A 24,348-nucleotide genomic window follows, 5' to 3' on the forward strand; every position below is an offset into this window, starting at 1 on the left:
TGCAGTCAACGGCTAAATATTAGCAGGAACTTGGGGCAGAAACATATATACGTTTCTTATTATTTCACATTGGGAAAACTGGATGTCTACATGCAAAAGAATGAAACTGGACCCTTATCATATGTAATATGCAACAATCAACTCAAAATGGATTAAAAACTTAAACATAAGACCTAAAACCATAAAACTCCTAGAAGAAAACGCAGGGGGAAAGCTCCTCCACGTTGAATGCTTGTGCGTGATACCAAAAGCATAAGCAGAACAGGCCGCGGGGCCCTCCGCGGAGCAGAGGCGCTGCGAGCCGCTGTGGTAAACTGAGGCGCCCCGGACAGCACCGGAGCCGGGAGTGCACCGCTGGGGGGCGTAGGGGGGCGCCCCCTGCTGGCCTCCAGGCTCCGCGCTCACCGAGACGTTCCACGAATTTTCACGTCAAATTGAACGCATTTTGGGGGCGCCCGGGGGCTCCACCGTGGAGCGCCTGCCTCCAGCCCAGGCCGTGACCCCGGGGCCCCGGACCGAGTCCCGCGTCGGGCTCCCTGCGTGGAGCCTGCCTCTCCCTCGGCCTGGGTCTCGGCCTCTCTCTGTCTCAGGAATAAATTAAATTATTAAAAAAAAATTTGAGCCCGTTTTATTTTTTTTTTTTTTGAGCCCATTTTAAAAAACTATTTATTTATTCCTGAGACAGAGAGAGCGGCAGAGACGCAGGCAGCGGGGTCTGCGCGGCGGCCTCGGCCCAGGACCAGCTCCCCGCAGCAGCGGCGCCGGGGCCGGGGGACGCGGCGGGTCCCGCGTGTCCTCCGATCTCCACCTCCGCGCGGCGTGGCCCGGCCTTCGGACCGCGTCTCCCCAGCGACCAGCCAGCGACGCGTCCCCGCGACGACCGCCGGCCGCCCCAGAGCCTCCTCTCGGACTCCTCGGCTCAGTTTGAGGCTCCGCGCCTCCCCTTCGCCGCCGGGAGCGAACGGCCCGAGAGGCAGCGCACACGCCGCCGCCGCAGCTCCCCGGGAGGCCAAGCAGCCCCACCGCGGGGCGGCCGACGCGCAGCAGCGGGGGGGGGGGGGGGGCGGGACCCCGCATACGACGCCCCGAGCACCCCGGAGCCGCCAGCCGAGGCCGACTGCCGCGCCCGACCACAGAGGCCCGGGTCCTCCCGCCGCCCTAGAGCCGCCCGGAAGTGGCCGCCGTCGCTTCCGGGGCCCGGGGCCGCTTCCGGCCTGGCGACGGCGTGGCCCTCCGACGGCGGCTGCGCGCGGTGCTCTGCAGGTGCGGGGGCGTCGGCTTTGGGGGGCGGGGCTGGGGCCCCTCCGCGCGGAGCCGCGGCCTGCTCCCCGGTCACTGCGCGCGGGGCTCCGGAGGCCGCTCCCCGGCCGCGCACAGGCCACGGGGCCGCCCCGGCGGGCACGGCGCACGGCTCCGGCCCTGGGCTCCTTGGGCGCGCGGGTGACGGCGAGAGCGCCAGCAGGGGCAGCCGGTCCCGAGCGGCGGGCGGCCGAGCCTTCCCGGGACAGCGGGTGTGGGCGCGGCCAGGAGACCCGCATCCCGCCGGGCGCCGCGGGGAGGCCCCAGGGCCAGCCCCTGCGACGCGCCGTGACGTCACACCGCCCTTCCGGCCCTGCGGGTCCCCGTGCCGTCACGTGCCTCGGCCCCTCCCGCCCGCGTCGTGGGAACAGGCCTGCGTTCTAGTCCTGGGGCGGTTGTGTGTGGGCCTCAGTTTCCCCGTTGGCTCCTGCAGACCCTTGGGGCGGCTCCGCCTTGGGTGCTGTAGGGTGGCAGGTGGCCGCGGCCTGGCCGCCCGCCCCTCCGCTCTCGGGGCTGCGGTCGCTGCCCCCTGCTCCCCGTGAGGTGTTCGAGGACTCCGTGAGCCTCCTGTCGGCGGGGCCTCCGCCCGCACCCCGTCCCCCTCCCCTGCCGACGCCCGGGCCGCCACCCGCTCTCAGCGCCCCCCTTCCCGCTGTCAGCGCCGTGAGGCCGCAGCGTCAGTCCTCATTTTCTGGCCCAGGGCACGCGGGGGTCACGGCTTCTCTTCTCCCCGCCCTGGCAGCTGCGGCGGGGACTCTCCTCGGGGCTTCCGACCGGCCGGAGAAGCAGCCATGTCTGCCGTGGGCGCCGCAGCGCCCTACCTGCATCACCCCGGCGACGGGCACGCGGGCCGGCTGAGCTTCCTGGGGGCCCAGCTCCCCCCGCAAGTGGCCGCAATGCCGCGGCTCCTGGCCGACCTGGACAGAGGCACCTTCAGAAAGCTGTTGAAGCTGGTGGTGAGCAGTCTGCAGGGAGAGGACTGCCGGGAGGCCGCGCAGCGCCTCGGGGCGGCCGCAGACCTGCCAGAGGAACGGCTGGGTGCCCTCCTCGCGGGCACACATTCGCTGCTCCAGCAGGCCCTCCGGCTGCCCGCCGCCAGCCTGAAGCCCGATGCCTTCAAGGACCAGCTCCAGGAGCTCTGCATCCCCCAAGACCTGGTCACGGACTTGGCGAGCGTGGTGTTTGGGAGCCAGCGGCGGCTCCTCAACTCTGCTGCGGGGCAGCAGGGGGCCTGGCTGCCCCGTGTCGCCGGCTTGCGGTGGAGGGTGGATGTGGCCATCTCCACCAGTGCCCTGGCCCGCTCCCTGCAGCCGAGCGTCCTGATGCAGCTGCAGCTGTCGGATGGGTCAGCCTACCGCTTCGAGGTCCCCGCCGCCAAGTTCCAGGAGCTGCGGTACAGCGTGGCGCTGGTGCTGAAGGAGATGGCCGACCTGGAGAAGAAGTGCGAGCTCAAACTGCAGGACTGACCGGGCTTGCAGCCCCACCACAGTCACCTGGGAGGAGCCGGCCCTTCCAGGAGGCGTCCTCAGTGAGATGTAAGAATCTCCTCATGTCCTACTCGGTTCAGTTGAGGAGGTTGTATTTTCCCTTTTTATTGGAAATAAAGCAACAACAAAAAAAGTGTCCTGGGAGGGCATCACACTGCGCACTCCTCCCCTGGCTGTTGGTCTTGTTCCCGGGTGAGGGCACCTGCTGCGCTGCTGAGGCCAGTGTGGTTCCGGTTTTCATGCCCTCTGGTGTCGGGCTAAGGCCCGTCTGCGGACACCATTTGGTCACTCGGTCAGGCCCCATGTAGCATCTGAGCTCCCTGCCCACCTGCTTTCGGGAACGCTGTTTAGTGTGGGCATTTCATTTCCCTGGCTTCTGTCCTTGACCTCGTGGAGCCAACATTCTAGTGGGGAGGGGAGACCTTACAAAGTGACTGGCAAAGCTTGTCAGAGGGGGTAAGTGGTGCCGAAATAGAGCAAGGGGTGGCGCCTGGCGGCCTTGGGAGATTGAGCCCTGACTCCTGTTTCCACTCGGGTCATCATCTCTGGGTCCTGGGATCACGACGTGTGGGGCTCGGAACTCAGTAAGGAGTCTGTTGAGATTCTCTGCCTCTGCCCCTCCTCCCACTCGCACCTTTTTCTCTGAAATAAATATTTGCCAACACCGACAACACAAAGAGGGGCGCCGGGGTGGTGCAGTTGGTTAAGCAACTGCATCAGGCTCAGGTCATGATCTCGGGGTCCTGAGGTGCAGCCCCGCACCAGGCTTCCTGCCCAGCGGAAGTCTCCTACCTGCCCCCCACCCCGTGTTTCTCTCTCTCTCTCTGTCTCTCTCATAAATCTTAAGAAGAAAAAGAAAAAAAAAGAAATAGAGCAGGGTCCCAGGCATGGAGGCGGGATAAAGCGCTGGGCTGTCCGTTTAAGTTGGGTCCTGTGGGGGCCCTCCTGGAGGCCGTGCTGTACCCGAGACGTGGAGCAGTCGGCGGGGCGCTGCCCGCGGTGGGCGAGCTGCGGGGGGCGGGGGGTCCCGGCCTCTGGGAGAACGGCCCCCAGTCCCGAGCCAAGTGGGTGAGTGATGGGTGCTTGCCGAGGTGAGGGCGGAGGCCCCTGGCAGCTCCGCGCCATCACGGAGTATCCCCGGTTAAGTGGCCTAAAGGACAGATTTCTGTTTCCTGATGGCCCTGGAGGCTGGAGGGGGAGGTCGGTGCGGGAGGAGGCCTCAGCCAGCCAGCCTCCACCGGCCCCAGGGCCCCGCAGGGAGCCTGCTTCTCCCTCGGCCTGCGTCTGTCTCAGGAATAAGTAAAATCTTAAAAAAAAAAAAAAAAAGAAAAGACCGCAGCCCTGTTGGGTCGGAGCCCCCCCTGCACGTCGCTTAGCTGCATCCACCCCCAGCAGCCCCTCTGTCACACCAGGGGCTGGAGCTTCAACACAGCTTTGCAGGGGACACAGTTGGGCCCTAGTGAGAGTGCGCAGGTGGCAGCGGGGTCCCCTGGGGCCTGGGGTGGGCGTGTTCGGGGCCGCAGCCTGGGTGACGCCCGCGGTGTCCCCGCCTCCCCCCCTCCATCCTGGATGACAGCCCTAGTGGCTCGCGGGAGCTTCCTGCTGCTGAGCCCTTTCTGCTCCCCATTCCTCGCGTGTGCGAGACCCTCCTGGGACGAGGCCAGTGCGGCAGGAGCAGAGGCCGTCCCACCCTGGGCTCCCACGGCCCCATGCGGGGCGCCCCGAGCTCCGCTGCCACCGCGCTGCTGGGCCTCCGAGATGTGAACGACACGCGGGAGCAGAGACGAGGCCCCCAGGCCACCGTGGCCGCATTGCGTCGTGAGAGGCGCTCGGGGAGGACGGAGCCCCACGGGGAGCCGCCTCCAGCTGTGGCGGGAGAGGGCTCCTGCCCCTCAGGGGGGCCCACGGGGGCTCAGGGGTGCGGGAGGCATGGGGAGAGGCCTACCCGCGCACTCGCAGGCTCGGCACCGGCACCTGCTGTCCCTGCACCTGCTGCACCTGCACCTGCTGTCGCTGAACCTGCTGTCCAGCCCGTGGGGGGCAGCGCTCTGCTCAGTTGCCCGCTGCCGCCCAAGGGCACGCGCTGTGCTTTGCCTGCAGCGACGACCACAAGCAGAGACGGTGTCCTGTCCTGGGGTGGGGGTGGGGCACAGCGGCTGCCCTTACCTCCGTTTCCAGCACCTGGGAGCTGCGGGGTGTGACCAGGGCGTGACCTGCCTGCCGCCCGGGGGCGACCGTCGTGGGCCCAGCGGCCGCGGCGGGACAGCAGGCACCGGGCACAATCCTGTCCAACAAAAAGGTCTTAGTGGCGAGGAGATTTTAATTTCATGTCACAGGATTGTTTCATCTTCGGTCCTTTAAGGCCACACTCAGGACACTGGGTCCACATAGGGTCCATAGGACAGCAGGTGGCAGGCTGGGGGTGAGCCCGGTGCCCAGGCCGCCCCTCCTGTGCTCAGTCCTCCCACTGCCAGATTCGAGGGCCACCTTTGCCTCCAGGCCCGCACAAGGCCTTGGATGCAGAGTGGACACTCCCGCTTGGAAGATGACCCTTTTCCATTTTCTGGATCTTTTTCAGATCTCTGTGGAAATCTTTTTTTTTTTTTTTTTTTAATAATCTCCACACTCCACGTGGAGCTCAAACTCACGACCCTGGGATCAATCCAGTCACACGCTCCACCTGTGGAGGCGCCAGAGGCCCGTGTGTGGAAACTCGATGCCCAGATTCTTCTTCCCGGAGCACGGAACAAATGCATCTACTGCGTTCGGGGAGCATCCGGCTGAGCCGGGCCGTCAGACACATTTCCGAGGCTCTGAGTGGAAGCCACAGGGCTGTGACCTCGGCGGGCCCCGCACCCCCCGCCCCTCTGTGGAGCTTTCGGGGAGCTCAGTGGTTCCAATCCGATATCCTAAATCAAAGCTTAATCTGGTAATTGAGTAAAAAGTAGTTCAGGTCAAAATTGTAGGTTTACAGTCTCCAAGAGAGAAATGCCTGATCACCTTGATCACCTCTACTCCGAAACAGTTCTCGGAGTTCCTGAAAACGTGTTGTATTCAGTAAGGCCCAAACTGGGAAACCCAGCTTGCAGGTGGAACACAACGTCCCGCCAATCTTGCACCCTCCCACCCCCCGCAAAGCGCCACCAGCACACGTGGCGCGTAGATGCCCTCGGCCGGCTCCCGGGGTCCCGAGCCCCGGGCATTTTAAGCAGCCAGGCGGCTGGATTTCGCCAAGCCTCGCCGAGCAGGCCACTTGGCTGTCACGAGGGTGCAGCTAAGGAAGGACCCCTCATCCTACACTTCTGCAATCGAGGCTCCGGACTGGAACGTAGACCTGTAGGCTTATTTCTATTGAATTCTTGGTGGTATTGGGACGTTTAGGTGAACAAACCACACTGAAAATACAGAGGAAACCGAATTCCTCAAGAGGTCGGAGGGCATGAGGTTTTTACCTACGTTAACAAGGCAAGACCAGCACGCGCGGTTGTAGCACAAGAGTGGCCAGAGGCAACCTGCACACAAAGGGGCCAGCTCGGTTCCAATAAACTTTATTTGGTCACACTGAAATTTGATTTCAATATAATTTTCAAATGTCACAAAATAGTCTTTTTTTCCCACTTAAAAATGTAAAAACCCTTCTTAGCTTTTAAGCTTTTTAAGAGGTAAACTGAGGTACATCAAATTTTTTAAGTTTCTTTGAGCAAACATGGACTGGAACCGGGCAGCGCCCAACTGAAAAACCGGGAGCTCCGTGCTGCCAGGAGCGGGGAGAGGGGCTGCCAGAGAAGATGCAGAGCAGAGCTAGGAACCCGGCTGACTGCTTGTGGCCGTTGGGATCTGTGTTCGTCCCTAAACCCGCGCTCTCAGAGGAGTGCATTTACAGGAGCGGACTCTGGCTTGGACTGTGCCCTGCCACCCGGCCCATGGCCTGCATGCCTGCTTTCACCGGCCGCAGGCTGCATCTTGCCCCCTGGCCGGCTGTGCCAGCCCCGATCGAGGGCCATGTCCATCCAGAGAGAGAATCCTTCTGGCTGGCCTGCAGTTGCTGTTGGGAGGACGGAATCCTGCCAAGGTTGAATACATAGAACCTCCGACCCCGGCGTCCTACCCAGAGGTGGCAGAGAGGATTCCCTTCTGGGGATGGCACATTTAGCGACCAGGCTGCCTAGGGCACGTGGGCCCACAAAGTCCCTGGTCCCCTTGCATTGACGCCTTTGGACACAAGTTCTGGGCGGAGTAGGGACAGCTCAAGAGGCCGTTACAGCTACTGAAATGGGCACAATGACCTCATGGTGTCCTGCTCCTGGAGAGGGACCACCTCTAAAGGTGCAGGTACAGGCTAGGGGGCAATCCCCCCCTAGAACTAGCACTGCCGCCTGAGAGCACGTCACACATGGTGCTCGGCTAAGCTGCAGTGGCTGTGACTGGGCTGACGTGCTACAGGGCGGAGATCCCTGTCAACGTGCCAGGAACCAAACCTGATGGACCTGACCACCCCAAACTCTGCTGTTCCCTATGCCAGATATTTCTGGAACCTCCCAGCTCAAACACAGGGCCAGCCAGCCCTTTTTTCACCTGATACAAATCCATAACCTGATATTGGGCTGTACCACACGTGGCCATCAAACCTGTGTCTCGGGGAACTACCCACAGGCTTAACCAGACCAGTGTGCTGGTGACCCAAGTCAGGTGTTCCAATAGTCAAGTGACTGACCTGTGTCCCTCTGGATTACCTTTGTCAATGTTGAAGAAATGGGCCTCTCCACGGGGACAGGGAGGGATCTTTGGCCCAAATTTTGCCCCGGTGGTAACTGGCAATGACACCACAGATGGGCAGGTCTTGAGTGAGTGGAAGTGGGCAGTAGCCAATCTAAGACTTCTGGTCCCCTCGAACTTTCTCACAGTGGTGAGTCCAGGACGCTAGGGCGGGGCCGCCACCAGCATTGGTTAGCCCGATGCTGCCGGTGAGCCCACGGCCTCCATCTCCACCAGCCTCTGGGAACAGGCTACAGGCTCACCTGTCAGTCTGCAGTTTGCATGGCAGGAGGAACGAGGCAGGAGGAACAGAGGAAGCGTGGGAAGCAGCAGTAACAGGACACAACCTGGCCTCTGGGTAGCATCTGCTGGGCTCCCAGGAGCCGTCCCTGGGGTGCCGAGTCTGCCTGGGTCCGGCCGGAGATGCTGGCTCGGGGTCTATGTGGGAGGGAGCGGCTCTCGTACACAGTTCATCTCTTACCATCGCCCTGTAACGATGCTCAGATAAGCACGACTCTGGATTCCAGGGACAGTGACGTCCCAGAGTCACAGAGCAGGTCCCTGGGCCCGGGTGCTACTCCTGGAGTCGTGTGCGGATCGAGCTCCTCTTGCTGACACCAGGCCCTCTGGCTGATCCCCAGCTTGCTCTGATGGGAGCGGACTTGGAAGAGGAAGAGTCAGGTGAAGAAGGTGGGAGGAAGGAGTTCTAGGCACGTCCCTCTGGGCTCCCGCTAGCGCGAGCTAACACCCCCACCACTGAAGCCAGCCTGAGGACCTGGCGCGGAGGGAAGACCCTCTGGGTAACTGCTAAGCTACGGGTCTGGCAAAGCTCACGGGCCAGGACTCCTCCTCATCCACAGGGCCTGGGTCTTCCCTCCGTGAACTCGGAACTCTACGCACGAGCACCCTGACTTGAGGGACACAGGCTTTGCTGAGTGGGATAAAGTCACACATTCCACCAAAGAAACATCCACTTGGTATGCATTTGGACATTTTCTTAATAATTTGCAACCTATCCCCACATTCCAAATTCTTGTTAGTATAAACGATATAAAATACATGAAGTTAAGGCTGCAGGTTTATTCACATTTATACACATTTATAAAGGGAAGTGCTCTATCCCATGTGAATTTTCTGATGCTGAGTAAGCCTGGAGCTCCGATTAAAAGCTTTGCCACATTCATTACATTTGTAAGGTTTCTCTCCGGTGTGAATTCTCTGATGTATGATTAGATGCGAGCGCCACCTGAATATTTTCTCACATTCGTTACATTTATGCAGTTTCTTTACAGTGTTGACTTTTTTACGGCTCACGTGGGTAGAAGCTTCCAAGGTATTCCCGTATTCATGATACCACTGAGCACGAGTATGGATCCTCTGGTGCTCGATGAGATAGGAGCTCCGACTGAAGGCCTTCCCACACTCACTGCACCCGTAGGGCTTCACTCCTGCGTGGATGATCTGGTGCTGGAAAAGGGTGGAGTTCTGACTGAACGCTTTCCCGCACTCGGTACACTTGTAGGGTCTCTCCCCAGTGTGGACCCTTTGATGGATCGTGAGCTGTGTGCTCATACTGAAAGCTTTTCCGCATTCCAGGCACTCGTACGGCTTCTCTCCCTTATGGATTCTCTGATGGTAAATGAGACTGGAGCTCTGGCTGAAGGCCTTTCCACAGTCACTACACTCATAGGGTTTCTCCCCAGTATGAATTCTCTGGTGCTGAATTAGGTGGGAGCCCTGGACAAAGCCTTTCCCGCACTCCTCACATTTAAATGGCTTTTCTCCAGTGTGAGTTCTCTGGTGGCGAATAAGCCGTGAGCTACAACCAAAGGCTTTTGCACACTTGTTGCACTTATAAGGTTTCTCTCCGGTGTGGGTCAGCTGGTGCTGACTCAGGCGAGACACCCACCTGAAGGCCTTCCCACACTCGTCACACTTAAATGGCTTCTCTGTAGCGTGTATTCTCTGATGTGCAACAAGGCTGGGGCTATCTGGGTTCCTTGGAAGTTGAGGTTTGTCCCCAGCGTGCATCCGCTGGTGCTGGGCCAGGGTTGAGCTCTGGCTGAAGGCCTTCCCGCACTCCTGGCACTGGTAGGGCCTCTCTCCAGTGTGGGTCCTCTGGTGTCTGACCAGCTGAGACTGCTGGCTGAAGGCCTTCCCACACTCCCGGCAGCCATAGGGCCTCTCCCCCGTGTGGACCCTCTGGTGGTGGATGAGGCTGGAGCTCTGACCAAAGGCCTTTCCACACTCCTCACACCGGTAGGGCTTCTCTCCAGTGTGAATTCTTTGATGCTGAATAAGTTTGGAACTCAGACGGAAGGCTTTTCCACACTCGATGCATTTGAATGGCTTCTCGCCAGTGTGGATCCTCTGATGCTGATTAAGCTGTGAGCACAACCTGAAGACCTTCCCACACTCCTCACATTCATACGGCTTCTCTCCGTGGCAGTTACCTCGAGGCTTCCCCTGCAAACAATCAGGTACCTTTGTTTTGCACTCCGGACATGTGTTTGGTTTCTTTCGTGTATCAATTTCTCGACGCAGAGCAATGTCTGAAGCAGACCGGAAGCTTCGGCCACACACGTCACACCTTCGGGATGTCCCTTCTGCGGCACCTCCCAGACTTTCACCAGGCTGACAACCCAGGCCACCACTGCTCTCCAGCTCACCACAGCCCTGGGCACCCTCCCTCGTGAAGGTCTTCCTGGGAGCCACAGTCCCCGTGCTCAGGCGGTTTCTCTGGAGAGAGCCTGGCTTACTCTCTGACCAGACTGCACCATCAGAGGGGTCGCTAAAGCTAGAACTCTGAGGAAAAGCTGGTGGGGGGCTTCTGACCATTGCCGCACAGGGTTCTGATTTTAGAACATCCACGTCCTCACCAGCCTGCTCGCTCGCAATCCCACCCGCAGAATCTGAAACAGAAAATAAGATGTCCATTATCCCCTGTGCTCGAGAGACAGGACAGAGACCACGGTGGGGATGGGGGGTGCGGGTCATCCCTGGGAACGGAGCGCCCTCCCAGGACAGGCTGCATCAAGCAAGGATAGACCCACATGGAAAAACACTACCAGAAGTCATGCCTTTGACAGCGCCCAAAATTTGGTCTCACTAATACATTTCACTTTCTGCGTTCATCCCACTACCGTGTGCTCCTGCGTGCAGGCACGTGAGCGGACGTCCATCCTGTGGGGAACTGGTACGAGTGAAAACCCATGAAGAAGCAGGGATCTTGAGAGCCTCCCAAGTGTGGCCAGAGGCTCCTGGATCCAGAGGAGGTGAAGTGAGGGGAAGAGGGATTTATTATTTATTTTTATTTGTTTTTAAAGGTTTTATTTACTCATGAGAAACACAGAAAGAGACAGAGACACAGGCAGCGGGAGAAGCAGGCTCCCCGCGGGGAACCCAGTGCGCACTTGGTCCCAGGACCCCGGGGTCACGCCCTGAGCCGAAGGCAGATGCCCAACCACTGAGCCCCCCAGGCGTCCTGTGAAGAGGATAGAACTATGAACAGAGGAACAGGCAGGCTCTTGAGGACAAGGCTGGACAGCTGCTGAGGGGCACCCCTGGGGTGAGTCTGAGAAGTGGGGTTCTGAGTGAAATCCTCCAGGGGGCCAGTCACGGGGTTCCCGGTGGCTCCTAACATCAATGCCCTCGCCAGCTCCAGCGATCGCAGTTCCGGGTGGTCCCAGGTGACGAAAAGGCCATCACACTGAGCATCTTCTGTGGGTAAGGAACAGGGTTCCAGCCATTCCTCACTTACTCTTCATGACAATCCAATGAGGCCAGTAGTGGACCCCCCCCCCCCATAAGGAACCTGTGGCCCCTCAGACACACAGCCAAGGAGAGAACTAGGAATGGACCTGGGTCTGTCCCCCCACCACTTGCCCTTTCAACCTCTGTGCCCTTAGGACATGGGGGCTCTCCTGACTGGTCTTTTTTTTTTTTTTTAAAAGATTTTATTTATTTATTCATGATAGTCACAGAGAAAGAAGGGGGGGGGAGCCATAGCAGGGCCAGGATCCACAGAGACATAGACAGAGGGAGAGGCAGGTTCCATGCAGGAAGCCCGACGTGGGACTCGATCCCGGGTCTCCAGGATCATGCCCTTGGCCAAAGGCAGGCGCTAAACCGTTGCGCCACCCAGGGATCCCCTGACTGGTCTTCACTGCACAATCCCACACCCTTCACGGGGCAGGGCTGGCCGTGTGGCACTGGCCCCCTCACCCTCTGCCCAGGCCTCCCTCTGCTCTGCAGCTGAGAAAACGGGCAAGCTCTGCTTTCCACTGCCTCCTACTGGAGAGCAGAGGCCGCTACGGACGCCAGGGGAGACCATGGTGGAGATGGTTGCAGCCTTGGGGCTGAGACCTCCTGCTCACAGAGGAAATGCTAACCCCACGGGGCTAAAGCAGCCACAAATGCACCTGACCACTCTGGGGTCGGCCTCCATCTGGTTCCCTATGACCGAGTCTGAGAACCCCCCCTACCCCAGCTTCAGGGGCTCCCCACTTCAGGTCCACTTCTCCCTGCCTCTGCTGACTGCTGACACCCTCTGACAAAGACCCTCCAGCCGAGCCCAGCCCAGCCAGGCTCCCGAGCCTTTCTCGACCAGGCCTCAACCCTGGCCCGTAAGGGACAACACACCAATGCTGCTTCTTGCAGCTCAAGGCTGCACCCCTAGGATGGCTCTGCCTCCCGTAAGGTGTGTGCCTGGGAAAACTCAAGGCTGCCAGCACAACCAACTGCTTGTTCCAGCCACACCTGAGGGACAGGGAGTCTCCCAACCTCTGTGGGAGAGCAGGATCCAACTCCCACAGGCAGCGGTCAGCAAGCCCAGGTGGGTGTCACAGGGCCCAGCTCCCTCCCACTCACCCCTGCCTGCCCCAGCCACATCTGAACAGATGGAAGCCGCGTTCACCCACACTGGACTCTTCTCCATCACAAAAACTACTATGGATTAAAAACACATCCTCACCATTTTAACCACCGCTGGGCCGTTTATGTGTGTGACACTGCCCACAGGCACCCCTGGGAACTCCTCTAACTGAAGCCCAGAGTTCTCAACCTCCCCTGGAACTTGAGATCTCTTATCTGCAAACTCTAGGTAACCCCTGAAGAGCTGCAAGCACATGTTTAAAAAAACAGCTTCACTCTGGAAGTGGTTTTGCCTCAGAGAACAGACGTGTGTCCCGGCAGGCTGGGGACAGGTGTGATGATGGTAGGTCGGGGTGCAGCTCCGCACCTTCCTGCCACTCCAGGCCACTCCTCAGCGATCTGCTGCACCAGGCGCAGGTAACACCTTGGGCACATACGTTTCTCTAACACGCTCCACACATTTTCGTCTGCGAGGCTGTGCTCCTGCCCTGTGCTGTCAGGCTCAGAGCAGGTCTACACATCTCGTTTTCTTTGCTGCTGACTCATCACCGTAAAGACCGTTTGTTCTGTATGAACCCACCAACTACCCAAATCCGCCCAGCTCCAGCTAGCTCTCCTGCCTCTTTGAAATCCCCCCTCCCTGTTAGAAATACTTAACAGTGGCTGGGGTGTAAGTGGGCTGGTGTACAGCGTTAGATCCTTCCCAGGAAGGGCCCGGGAGGGGCCTCCACAGAAAGGCAGGGGCTTCAATGACAGAGCCAAGGATGCTGGGGGCGGGGGTCAAGGCCCCCAACACTGCCTGTACCTCTGCCACCTTCCACACGACGGTGCGTGTGAGGATGCTCTGCAGAGACTCGGGAACCTGCTTTATGGAGGACTTCAGGGCCCTAACTGCCAGTCTGATTCTCCAACTTGCTTCCCAGCCAGCCAGGGACTGTGGGAGGAAGACATGGCAGGTAGCAGGCAGGATCCTCTTCCGTGGCCAAGATGCATACAATCTCACTGCCCTGAGCAAACTGGGCAACGCGTCAGCTAGGGAGGCTCAGATAAGGCTGAGGCAATGGCATCCCCTCAACAGGAGCCCAGTGGGAGCCAATGCCGCACGGTGGCAGAGGCCCCTATTATGGGCGGACTATGCCCCCGAAGATGTGTGCTGAAGCTCAGCCCCAGGACCTCAGAATAGGACCTTGTACAACAGGACTGTTGAGTGCTAATTAAGATGAGGCTGCACTGGTGAGGAGGCACCTAATCCTACACGACTGGTGCCCTTTCAGGACGACCTGGGCGGGCGGGGAGGGGGGGGCATGATGACGGAGACAGAGACCCGGGGAGTGACGCAGTCACAAGCTAAAGAACACCAGGGGCCACCAGAAGCTGCAGGAGACAGAAGGGTCCCTCCCTAGCGGTTTCACAGGGACAGGATCCTGCCAGCGCCTTGGTTCTGGACATCTGGAGTGGAGACGATTAACCTCTGTGCTTGTAAGTCCCACGTTTGTGACGCTGTGTTAGAGCACCCAGGACACCGACGCAGCCCTGAAGCCTGCGCAGAGCCAAACTCAGTGCGTGCTTCCCTTGGATCGTCACTTTTGCTTAGCAAGAACATCAGTACGTTAGAAATTCAACACGTGCCTTAAAGACAAACTGTTTTTGCTGTAACACGCAAGAATTTCATGTCCTTGCTTCTCTGCACTTCGGTCTCTCCCAATGCAACCCCACAGCTGGGCTGTGCTTCTGTCAACAGCCCCACCTGTGGCCATGTGTTCCCAGGCATCCGGCGCACCTGCTTCGTCAGTCCCTGGGGTCCAGGTCCAGCTTCCCGTGAGTTCTCTGCTGGGCATGAGTTCTCTGAACACCTCCTCAGCCCTGGACCCAGAAACTCAGGCCTGAGCCTCACCTGTAAGGAAGGTCCTTGCCCCCTCTCTCCCTTCGACTCCCTTCAGGTCGAGGACCCATGGCTCCTGCCCCTGCTCCAGCCGGGAAATCAGCTCAGGCTTGAAGACCAGGAATCCTGCTGTGGGGATGGCAGAGAAGGACATTGTGTCAGTATAGCTGAGGGCCCAGCACAGGGTCCAGCACCCTTACTGTCAGGAGTAAAGAGGCAGGGGGCTGCTGGAGCACAGGCAAAGCCTCCAAAGGGAGCATTGGGGGGTGAGGATCTGGGCACAGTGGCCCTCTTTCCAGATCGGTCCCAGTCCTGAGGTTGGACACCGAGATGCCTGGACTCTCAGCCCTTCCCCATCCATAGCAGGGCCAGGATCCTCAGTGGTTCTGACACTAAAAAGTCCGCAAAGGAACTAAAAATCTAAATGAACACATCAACTTATAGGAACGCTAAAAATGACAAAATGAGTGCAAAAGGAAATTCACAAATTTGACTATTTTTCACTAAAAAAAACAAATGCTACTGCAAGACCTTCCTTTCCCAAGAGCACAAGGCCCAGATGGTTTTACAGGTGAATTCTACCAAAAACTATAAATCCACATACATAAATTCTTCCAGAAATTAAAAAGACAGCAAAAGCTGCCCAGTTCATCTTATGAAACTGACATACCAAGTGCCACTTCCAAAAATATATAAGAACAATTCATAAAAAGAAACATATTAAAGTCCAATTCCCTTATGAACAGGAGCAAAAAATCTGAAATACAATACTGCCTAGCTGAGTCCAAAATGATATCAAAGTTTATACATAAAATATAATTTAAAGAGTTTACTCCAAAAATACAATAAAATGTCAATATAACTTACCTAAGAAAAAAAAATCATATGAGTTCTCAATTGATGCAGAAAATTTGAAATTCAATGTCCTTGTTTTGTTTTTTTAAGTGTTTTATTTTTTAAGTAACCTCTACACTCAACATGGGCCTTGAACTCACAACCTTGAGATCAAGAGTCTCACACTCCACTGACTGACCCAGGCAGGTGCCTCCCAATGTATTATGATTGAAAACAAAACTCCTGGGGCGCCTGGGTGGCTCAGTCAGTGAAGCATCTACCTTTGGCTAAGGTCATGATCCTGGGGTCCTGGGATTGAGCCCCGCATCAGGCTCCGTACCCAGTGGGAGTCTGCTTCTCCTCCTTCTGCAGCTCCCCTTCCTTGTTCGAGCTCTTGCTCTCAAATGAATAAATAAATACAATCTTGAGGAAAAAAAACCTCCTTAGCCACTTTCTTCTAATTTTAATTACATGCATTCCCTTTATTTTTTTTTAAAGAAATGATTATTTTTTTATGTTTCTTAAAATTTTTTAAAGTAATCTCCACATCCAATGTAGGACTCGAACTCACAACCCCAAGATCAAGAGTTGCACACTCAGTCAGTGGACTGAGCCAGCCAGGCATCCCTAGAAGTATTCCCTTTAAAATGAGGAACAAAACAGGCCTGCCCACAGCAGTCCTGCCTAACACAGCAGTGTAGTTCTGGCCACAGCTACCTGTTGGGACACTGGGAAATAGAGAGGGAAACCCTCTCCTAGAATAAGGCACCAGACTAGCTGGAAGTTCAAGAAAATTGCCAAATACAAGATCAATCCTCCAAAACCAACTGCATTTCTGTACAGCAACAATAATCAGTTAAAAATAGAGCAACAAGAAAGATGCATTCACAAAGCAATAAAAAATAAAGCATCTAGAAGGTACCAGACCATCCTGGAGAAAATCCCAAAATTCTAACAAAGTACAGAGGAGGTAAATGGAACAAATGGAGACACGTTCTATGATCTTGGATGAGAACAATTAGTATGAGAGATTACTTTTCCTTTTAGGAATTCTACAAATTCAAAGCACCCCCAATGAAAAACTCAGTTCCAAATATTAAAAAACTCAAACTTACTCTAAATTTACATGAAAGAATTACCCTATTACCCACGAATAAGTAAGTGAAGTTTTAAAAACAACAAAAAAGGGAAGTTGTCCTACCAGGCGTTAAGACACACTACAAGGCCAGCTGGGAAGCACACTGTCACACAGGAGAAAGATAGCCCCATAAACCAATGGAAAAGGATGGGCTCCTACTTAACTCCAGACACAAACGTGGAGCCCAGATCTAAACAAGAAAGATAAACTAGAAAGCCCACAGGAGAACGTGTAGACTGTCTCCATGACCTTAGAGTATGAAAGAATCTTTTCTTTTTTTGAAAGAATCTTTAAATAAAGTTTCAAACGTACAATCCATAAGGCAAACACTAACAGATTGAATTTCATTAAGATCTGACCTCACAAAGTTAACAAACATAAGAGCATGCAAAATGGTGTTTACAATGCGCAGAACTCACCATGACACATCCCAGGGTCAATTCCTGACCCTCAGAGACCCACGCTCCCCCCACCCCCCAGATGATGGGCCTGACTAGGTGGTTGCTGACCCATGATGCAGGAGGAGGGGTCCCAAGACACAGCCTCACCTAGTCCAGCCACGCTGCTGTGGTTCTCCAGCATCACCTCCTTGTACAGTGCCCTCTGGCCAGGGTCCAGACACTGCCACTCCTCCCTTGAGAAGTGTACGGCCACGTCACCAAACGTCACAGCCTCCTGAAAAGACATACACCAGCACCCCAGGGAACCCTGGGTGCCAGCCCCATTCTGGCTCCACCTCATGTGTGTGTCTCAGGCACATGCACCACAGGGTTGAGCCAGTCACCAGGCCCTTTCGGCTCTAAAAATCGAGGGGAGGAGGAAGCCAGACCAGGGTGATCTACAGACCTAGGCCCACGAGGGCCTCAGATGGGCCCCGGTCTGGGCAGGGGTTTGTTCACTCCTGTAAGGATGAGCATGCCTGAGCCTGGCAAGGGCCACCAGGGGCCGACGAGGGTCTAGGACCAGGCCCAGTGGGCAGGGTAGGTTCCCAGAGGAAAAAGGTAGGATTCTAACGGGAATGGAGGCAGGCAGACTCCTACCATGAGGCTCGGTGGGTTGGCATCCATGTGTCCTGGCGGAGGGACCTGTTGGCGGTTAGGAAAGGGTCAGAGGTCAGGGTGCTGGAGAGGCCCGATCCCTGAATTCCAGGCTGAATTCTCCGATCCTTTACCTCTAACCTCAGACGTTCTTTGGCAGGGACATAAGGTGAGGCCAAAGCGGCCACAGCACTGGAGCATCTGCCCCCCCGAAGCTTCATTCATCTTTCAGTGTGTGAGGTGCGGATTGCCACCCACGCCAGGTGCCAGACTAAGCAACGGGGACGCAGCAGTGCACAGTGCGCGGGAACCCTGCCTTCCCAAGGCAGTATGAAGAGTCAAAACTATGCAAACGCATCACCTCCGAGCTCACGCCCCAGAGAAGGGACTCTGGTCGTCCGACGGTCCCGCCCCAGAGAAGCTCACTAGCCCGGGGAGGAGGCGCGGCCGGGCAGCCGGAGCCGGGGAGCGTGGCTGGAGGACGGGCCCGAACAAGGTCACAGAAGGCAGTGGAGCCTGCAGGGCCCGCCGCCGCCCCAGGCTCGCCCCCTGGACGCCGGGATGCGGCGCGGACTCCCCGCGGGCGCCTCGGCTCAGACAGGGGCTCGTGGGCAGCAGCCCAGGCCGGGGCGGCCGGGGGTCACGAAGGCCGGCCGCCCACCCCGCCCGGGCGCAGCCCCTCCTGCACCGTCAGGAAGTGAAGCCCTCCACAGGCGGCGGACCGGGAGGGGCGGCCCCGGGAAGCGGCGGGCTCGCGGGCAGGCGCAGGCGCAGGCGCAGAGGGCAGGCACCCGGCGAGGAGGCCGCGCGGGGAGCCCGACCCAACGCCCCCGCCCGCCGGCCACGCGGCCGCCGCCCGAGCAGCGCCCACGCCAGGCGCCCCGGGCCTCCGCACGCCGCTCGCGCCCCCGACCCCCGCGGGACGCAGGGCAGCGCGGGGCCCGCAGCGCCGGGGGCCGGAGGACGCGGGGCTCGGCCGGCGGCGCCTCCGCGCGGGGCCGAGGAGCAGGCCCGCCGCCTACACCCGAGTCCGCGCCCGGCGCGCCCACTCACCCTCCCCGTGGACCGCCCGAGGCTCCAGACGCGCGACAAAACCGGAAGCGGGCCTCCGACGCTCGCTCCCGCCCCGTCCCACCAACTTCCGGCCGCTCTGGGCCGCTCGGAGGCTCAGCGCCCTCGGTGATCCCCCGCCCGGGCGCGGGGTAGGGGCGGGGCCAGAGCGCCGGGGCGAGGCGGGCGGGGCGGGGCCGGGGCGGGCCCAGGGGCGGGGTCAGCAGCCGGGGAGCGGCGGGCCCGGCGTCCGCCGCCCGGAGAGGTGAAGGGCCCGCAGCCCCGGGGCGTAGGGGGCTCGGGGAGGGGACAGAGAAGCCGAGCGGAGACGACGGGTGTCCTCCGGGAGGGGGGCACCCGGTCCAGGCTGGGGGCACCGCCGGGGTGCGGAGGGTGAGGCGCCCCGGAGGCGGGAAGGGCGGGGCGTAGAATGCGCAGGACTGCTCTGGGGAGACGGACCTAACCTCCGAGTCGCCGGTGACCCGAGTCCTGGGGTCGCCGAGAACCGCGGGGAAATCTGGCGCCGCCCGGGGGAAGGAAGTGGCAGGGTGGGCCCGGCCCCCCACCCCAGGGCCGTCCTGGGGACTACCACCCCACCTCGCCCCGCCCCCGGGCCCCTGGGAGACTCTCTCCCCTCCCCGGCCTCGGGGTCTCAGCGCTCCCGCCGCGCCCCCGCGCTCAGCTCGGGCAGCACCCTCCGCAGGAACGAGTGAACGGAGAACAGGGAGGACCGAAATGCCTGCTTCCCAGCCGCCCTCCTGGTCCTAATCCCACAGGAAGCGCTTCCGGGCTTCTTCCCGGTGCGGTGCGCTGACCTCCCGGAGCCTCCCAGATGGAGAGTCTTCACCCTGCAGGATGCCTGCTGGCGGCGGGCCGGTGGGTCATGGCCCGGATGATCCTGGGGCAACAGGAGGACCAAAGCCGACGCTCGGGTCTGCAGAGCCTTGGACAGAGCCGTCGCAGCCCCCGTGGCAGCCTGGCCCAGAGTGTCACCCAGCCCACACCTGGACAGCATTGGGGTTGCTGAGGCCCGGGGGGGGGGGGGGGGGGGGCGGGGGGGGGGTGCTGCGAGGGGAGGGGGGTGACAGGGATTGCTTCCATACACTGCGGCGTTCCAGGAACCTCCATACTCCAGGCCCGCCAAACTCCCCAAACCTTGGGCCCAAAGAACAAACCAACTGTTCACAGCCACAGGCCTGAACACTGAGTGCTCAGGGTCCCTTCCCCGAGCAGCCCAGTTTGCTTTCCAACCATTTCCCGTCTGGGATTGGGATTCCACACCATAAATGTTCCTGGGGAAAAAGCCCACTTTCATCACTTACAAGAAGATGCGTTTCCAAGGACACTTTCTGTATCCTAGCCGGTGGCCCAGAGCGATAGTGCCTTCAACAGAGACTCCACTGGCCGGCATCGTTGGGCACTCGGCCTCACGATGGGCTAAAATGTACCTAGGGTCTGTTTTAGGCAGGTATGGTAAAACATGCAGACCTGGAAGTGACTATCATGAAGGAAGACATTTATGCTCATTTATGCTCAACCACTGGGCCACCCGGGAAGCAGGATCTTGGACAGGTGTTTGTACGCCCGTATTCATAGCAGTATTATTCATAAACCCAAAGGTCGAGGCAACCCAAGTGTCCATTGATGGATGAATGGATAAGCAAACTGCAGTCCATCCATAGAATTTCACTCACCCTTTTAAAAAGAAATCCTGTCAGGGACCTGGGTGGCTTAGTCGGTTAAGTGTCTGCCTTCAGCTCAGGTCATGATCTCAGGGTCCTGGGATCGAGTCCCACATTGGGTTCCCCACAGGGAGCCAACTTCTCCCTCTGCCTGTGTCTCTGCCTCTCTGTCTCATTAATAAATGAATAAAATCTTTAAAAAAAAAACATTGGAAAAAGAGGTTTGAAAGTTGACTTTGTGTTTGGAAAAAGGGTACTTTTTTTTAAAGGGTACTTCTTCAAGTGTATCATTAGCTTACTTCATAAGAAAGCCACAAATAAAAATAAATAAATAAATAAATAAATAAATAAATAAATAAAAGCCACAAATAGGGAGTGGCTCAGCGGTTTAGCACCTGCCTTTGGCCCAGGGAGTGATCCTGAGGTCCTGGGATGGAGTCCCACATCGGGCTCCCTGCGTGGAGCCTGCTTCTCCTTCTGCCTGGGTCTCTGCCTCTATGTGTCTCTTGTGAATAAATAAATAAACTCTTGGGACACCTGGGTGGCTCAGCGGTTAGGTGCCTGCCTTTGGCCCAGGGCATGATCCTGGAGTCCTGGGATTGAGTCCCACATCGGGCTCTCTGCCTGTGTCTCTGCCTCTCTCTGTGTCTCTCATGAATAAATAAATAAAATCTTAAAATAATAATAAAATAAAATCTTAAAATAAGAGCCACAAACACTTCAAGGATTTGCCAACATTTTTTTCAAAATCGGGAAGAAATCCCCTTTATGATTATACTAGTGACCTGAGGATTAACTCAAAGTGAAAATGTGTGTGTGCCGCACAATTCAAGGATATTCAGTTGTGCTTTATTATTATTATTTTTAAAATTTTCTTTATTTATTCACGAGAGACGCAGAGAGAGAGAGAGAGAGAGGCAGAGACACAGGTAGAGGGAGAAGCAGGCCCCACGCAGGGAGCCTGATGTGGGACTCGATCCCTGGACTCCAGGACCACACCCTGGGCTGAAGGCAGGCTCCAAACTGCTCAGCCACCCAGGGATCCCCTCAGTTGTGCTTTTTTTTTTTTTTTAAGATTTATTTATTTATTTTTGATAGACAGAGAGAGAGAGACGCAGAGACACAGGAGGAGGGAGAAGCAGGCTCCATGCCTGGAGCCTGATGTGGGACTAGATCCCGGGACTCCAGGATCGCGCCCTGGGCCAAAGGTAGGCGCCAAACTGCTGAGCCACCCAGGGATCCCCTCAGTTGTGCTTTAGAACAGACAAGGAGAGGGATCCCTGGGTGGCGCAGCGGTTTGGCCCCTGCCTTTGGCCCAGGGCACGATCCTGGAGACCCAGGATCAAATCCCACGTCGGGCTCCTGGTATGGAGCCTGCTTCTCCCTCTGCCTCTGTCTCTGCCTCTCTCTCTCTCTCTCTCTGTGACTATCATAAATAAATAAATAAATAAATAAATACATAAATAAATAAAATTTAGGGATCCCTGGGTGGCGCAGCGGTTTGGCGCCTGCCTTTGGCCCAGGGCGCGATCCTGGAGACCTGGGATCGAATCCCACGTCGGGCTCCTGGTGCATGGGGCCTGCTTCTCCCTCTGCCTATGTCTCTGCCTCTCTCTCTTTCTCTCTCTCTCTGTGACTATCATAAATAAATAAAAATTAAAAAAAAATTTGCTAAAAAAATAATAATAAAATAAAATTTAAAAAAGAACAGACAAGGAGACCAGATGACAGAAGCACCCAGCTGGTGAGGCCTGCAGCCCGGAATATAGGTGCTCCGCAGGGGCAGGCCACGGAGGCCCGGAACAATCCCCCAAACACCCAACAGATAAAAGAGGCCCTTCCTCCTGGCGCTGTAGCCTCTGAAATGCAGGTAGAGTGTAGTCGGGCTAGAGGCGGCGCGCCGGCCGCTGTGTCCGCAGCCCGAGGTGTGTCCAGACCCTTCCCGGTCTCTGCCTCGGTGCCGTCGGGGCGTCTCGGAAAGCCAGCCTGGGGGAGCGGAGGCAGAGGGAGAGCGACAGAGGGACAGCATCCTGAGCGTCCCCTCCTGCCTGGGTGGAGCCTTGCTGTGGCCCTGGGACACCTCAACCCCCTCCGGTTCCGGTTACGTCGGAGGCTCTCTGGACCCCCTCCTGCTCCTGTGCTGAAGTCACCAGCACCCTCAGCCCGGCCAGGGACCATCCCACCGCCCAGCACCTGGGCTCTGTGGGCCGCACAGTGGGCCGGCGGTGGCCTTGTCCCTCGGCGTCCTGACACCGCGGCCCACCCCCCCCCCCACCCCCCCACCCCCCGCAATCCAGGTCTTTCTGTGCCGTCCACCCCTCGCGCTGTCACTAACCTGATGCCCACAGAGCCAAGCGACACCCTGGCCCCACCGCCGTCCTGGCTCCTCGCTGGCGCTCCCCGCGCGGCCCCTGCCCACCTCACTAAGTGTTGCCTGGATGGCCCGGGCCACCAGCTGCGCCCCGCACCCCGCAGCGCCCCCTGGCCCCGGGTGGTAGGCCAGGCCCAGCGCGAAGCCTGCAGCCCGAGGGGTGGCTCCGGAGCCAGTGGCACAGGGCGGGTGGATCCGCAGCCGGCGACCTGGGCAGCTGGCGGCGGGGCTGTCCCTTGCTCAGGCCTGAGCGCAGAGGCCGCAGCGCTCGCGGCTGAGAGGGACGCAGGGGCTGGTCCCGGGGCTGCTGCACCTGCTCCCGCGCCCGGCTCACAGGCAGATGCGCCCAGCTCCGCCAGCCTTTTGCTCTCTCGGCTGAGAGCAGGAAGGCACCAGGTGGACCTCATCAGGGCCAGGCTGGGTGGGGGGGGGGGGTTCAGGCCGCAGTGTGGGGCCGCACTGGGGGGAGGTGGGCGGAGAACCCGGAGCGCCGGCTGGGGCCGCACCTCGGGGGGTCGTCTACTGCCATATCCCCATTTTCTAGGTTAGGAGACTGAGGCAACCAAGTAACTTGCTGCAGGTCGATGCCTAGGAAGCGCTGAAGCAGGGTTATTTGGTCCCAAATGTTTTGGTTTTACAAACAAGCAACTGACAGGCTCCATCCCTGAAGTTTACACACGCAACAGGGGAGGAGGGAGGTGAGCCCCCCCCCCCCAAAAAAAAAGCTACGGGGAAGACGCGGCACCTCGCGGCCTTGAGGGCTGAGCAGGGCCCGCCAGTGAGGGCAGGCGCAGGCGATGAAGGGGCCCTGCGGGGACTCGTCGAACCAGGGCAGGGCTAGGAGGGGGCCGCCTCGGGCACTTGTCAGGACCAAATCCTGAGCAGCCGGTCGCCAGGAGGGTGTAGGTCCCCAGGAGGCACCGGAGGAGGCCCCATGTCGACTCCAGGAGTCCTGGGGTCTGGCCGCTCCTCAGGGCCGGGAGTAGGTGAGGCAGGAGGGCGAGGCTGTGGGCTTGGGGGGGCGTCTCCAGAAGCCAGATGCCCCAGGCCGCTGTGCCTGCCGCCAGCTCACGGGTCCCCTAGTGCCCGCCCACCCCGGACCCTGCACACGCAGAGTGCCAGCACCGCCGCTTGGGAGCTCTGTGTCGCTGTCAGTCCCCCTCTCCAGGTCGCAGGCCTGTCCCGTGTCAACCCAAGAGCTGATCTGCTCAGCAAAGCCGTGGCGGCTCATCGTTGGGCAGCGAGTGCCTGCTCTCTGAAGTGGCTGTGCGCTGAACCACTTGGGGCTCGCCTGCACCACCCCACAGGCTCTGATTTAGTGTGGGGGGGGGGCAGCCTGGGCATTGGGACTTTAAAGGCCTCCAGGGTGATCCTAAAATGCAGTGAAGTTTGACAACCACTGGGTAATGGGGACATAGAATCACCTGATCCCTGAAATGCCGGTCATCTGATGCTTCCTCACCTGCAAAGTGAGGCTCCCTACGTCCCAGCTGAGGGTAGTGGGGTCACAGGGGGTCGTCAGCCTTGTCTCCTGCCTCCCAGTACTTTGTCCTTACGGCCGATGGCTCTCGGTCTCTCAGGCTGTAGGACAGGAGTCCCTCCCCTGCTTGACTGTGAAATGAAGACTGGATCCCTCTTTTCTGGTAGGTTTTCTGATGAAAACATGGGCTCCCCCATCTGGCTTATAATCCCCTGAGATTCGGGCAGCCCTGGGGGCGTAGTGGTTTGGTGCCACCTGCAGCCCGGGGTGTGACCCTGGAGACCTGGGATTGAGTCCCATGTTGGGCTCCCTGCATGGAGCCTGCTTCTCCCTCTGCCTGTGTCTCTGCCTCTCTCTCTCTCCCTTTGTCTCTATGAATAAATACATAAAATCTTAAAAAATAAAATAAAATAAATAATCTCCCAAGATTCCATCTTTAAAGAGTCCAAACCCAGGCAGTC

The 24,348-nt window shown here is 58.4% G+C and overlaps 2 protein-coding genes across 12 annotated transcripts; one reads left to right on the forward strand and one right to left on the reverse strand.

Annotated features, from left to right (window-relative positions):
* Positions 1-1,073: 1,073 nt before the first annotated feature.
* On the forward strand, positions 1,074-8,724 carry COMMD5 (COMM domain containing 5). Of its 2 annotated transcripts, XR_011999278.1 has the most exons (3): positions 1,132-1,263; positions 2,042-2,834; positions 5,365-8,724. XR_011999278.1 is itself a non-coding variant. In XM_072745933.1 (2 exons), the coding sequence occupies exon 2, from the start codon at positions 2,091-2,093 to the stop codon at positions 2,763-2,765; it is 675 nt and encodes a 224-aa protein (XP_072602034.1). In that variant the 5' UTR covers positions 1,074-1,263; positions 2,042-2,090; the 3' UTR covers positions 2,766-3,456. The 2 variants fall into 2 exon arrangements, 1 of the variants encoding a protein (XP_072602034.1); XM_072745933.1 differs by lacking the exon at positions 5,365-8,724 and having other exon boundaries at positions 1,074-1,263; positions 2,042-3,456.
* On the reverse strand, positions 6,319-18,503 carry ZNF7 (zinc finger protein 7). 10 transcript variants are annotated; one of them, XM_072745915.1, is made up of 5 exons: positions 18,358-18,503; positions 17,308-17,352; positions 16,816-16,942; positions 14,308-14,421; positions 6,319-10,453 (listed from the first exon to the last, which is right to left on the reverse strand). In XM_072745915.1, exons 2-5 carry the CDS (start codon positions 17,332-17,334, stop codon positions 8,658-8,660), a joined length of 2,064 nt encoding a protein of 687 aa, XP_072602016.1. In that variant the 5' UTR covers positions 17,335-17,352; positions 18,358-18,503; the 3' UTR covers positions 6,319-8,657. The 10 variants fall into 10 exon arrangements, with proteins under 10 accessions (XP_072602016.1, XP_072602014.1, XP_072602013.1 ...); XM_072745913.1 differs by having other exon boundaries at positions 14,308-14,424; positions 18,358-18,467; XM_072745912.1 differs by having other exon boundaries at positions 16,816-16,975; positions 18,358-18,434.
* Between the last annotated feature and the right edge of the window lie 5,845 nt (positions 18,504-24,348).

This window comes from Vulpes vulpes, unplaced genomic scaffold, assembly GCF_048418805.1.
Source record: "Vulpes vulpes isolate BD-2025 unplaced genomic scaffold, VulVul3 u000000671, whole genome shotgun sequence".
NCBI lineage: Eukaryota > Metazoa > Chordata > Mammalia > Carnivora > Canidae > Vulpes > Vulpes vulpes.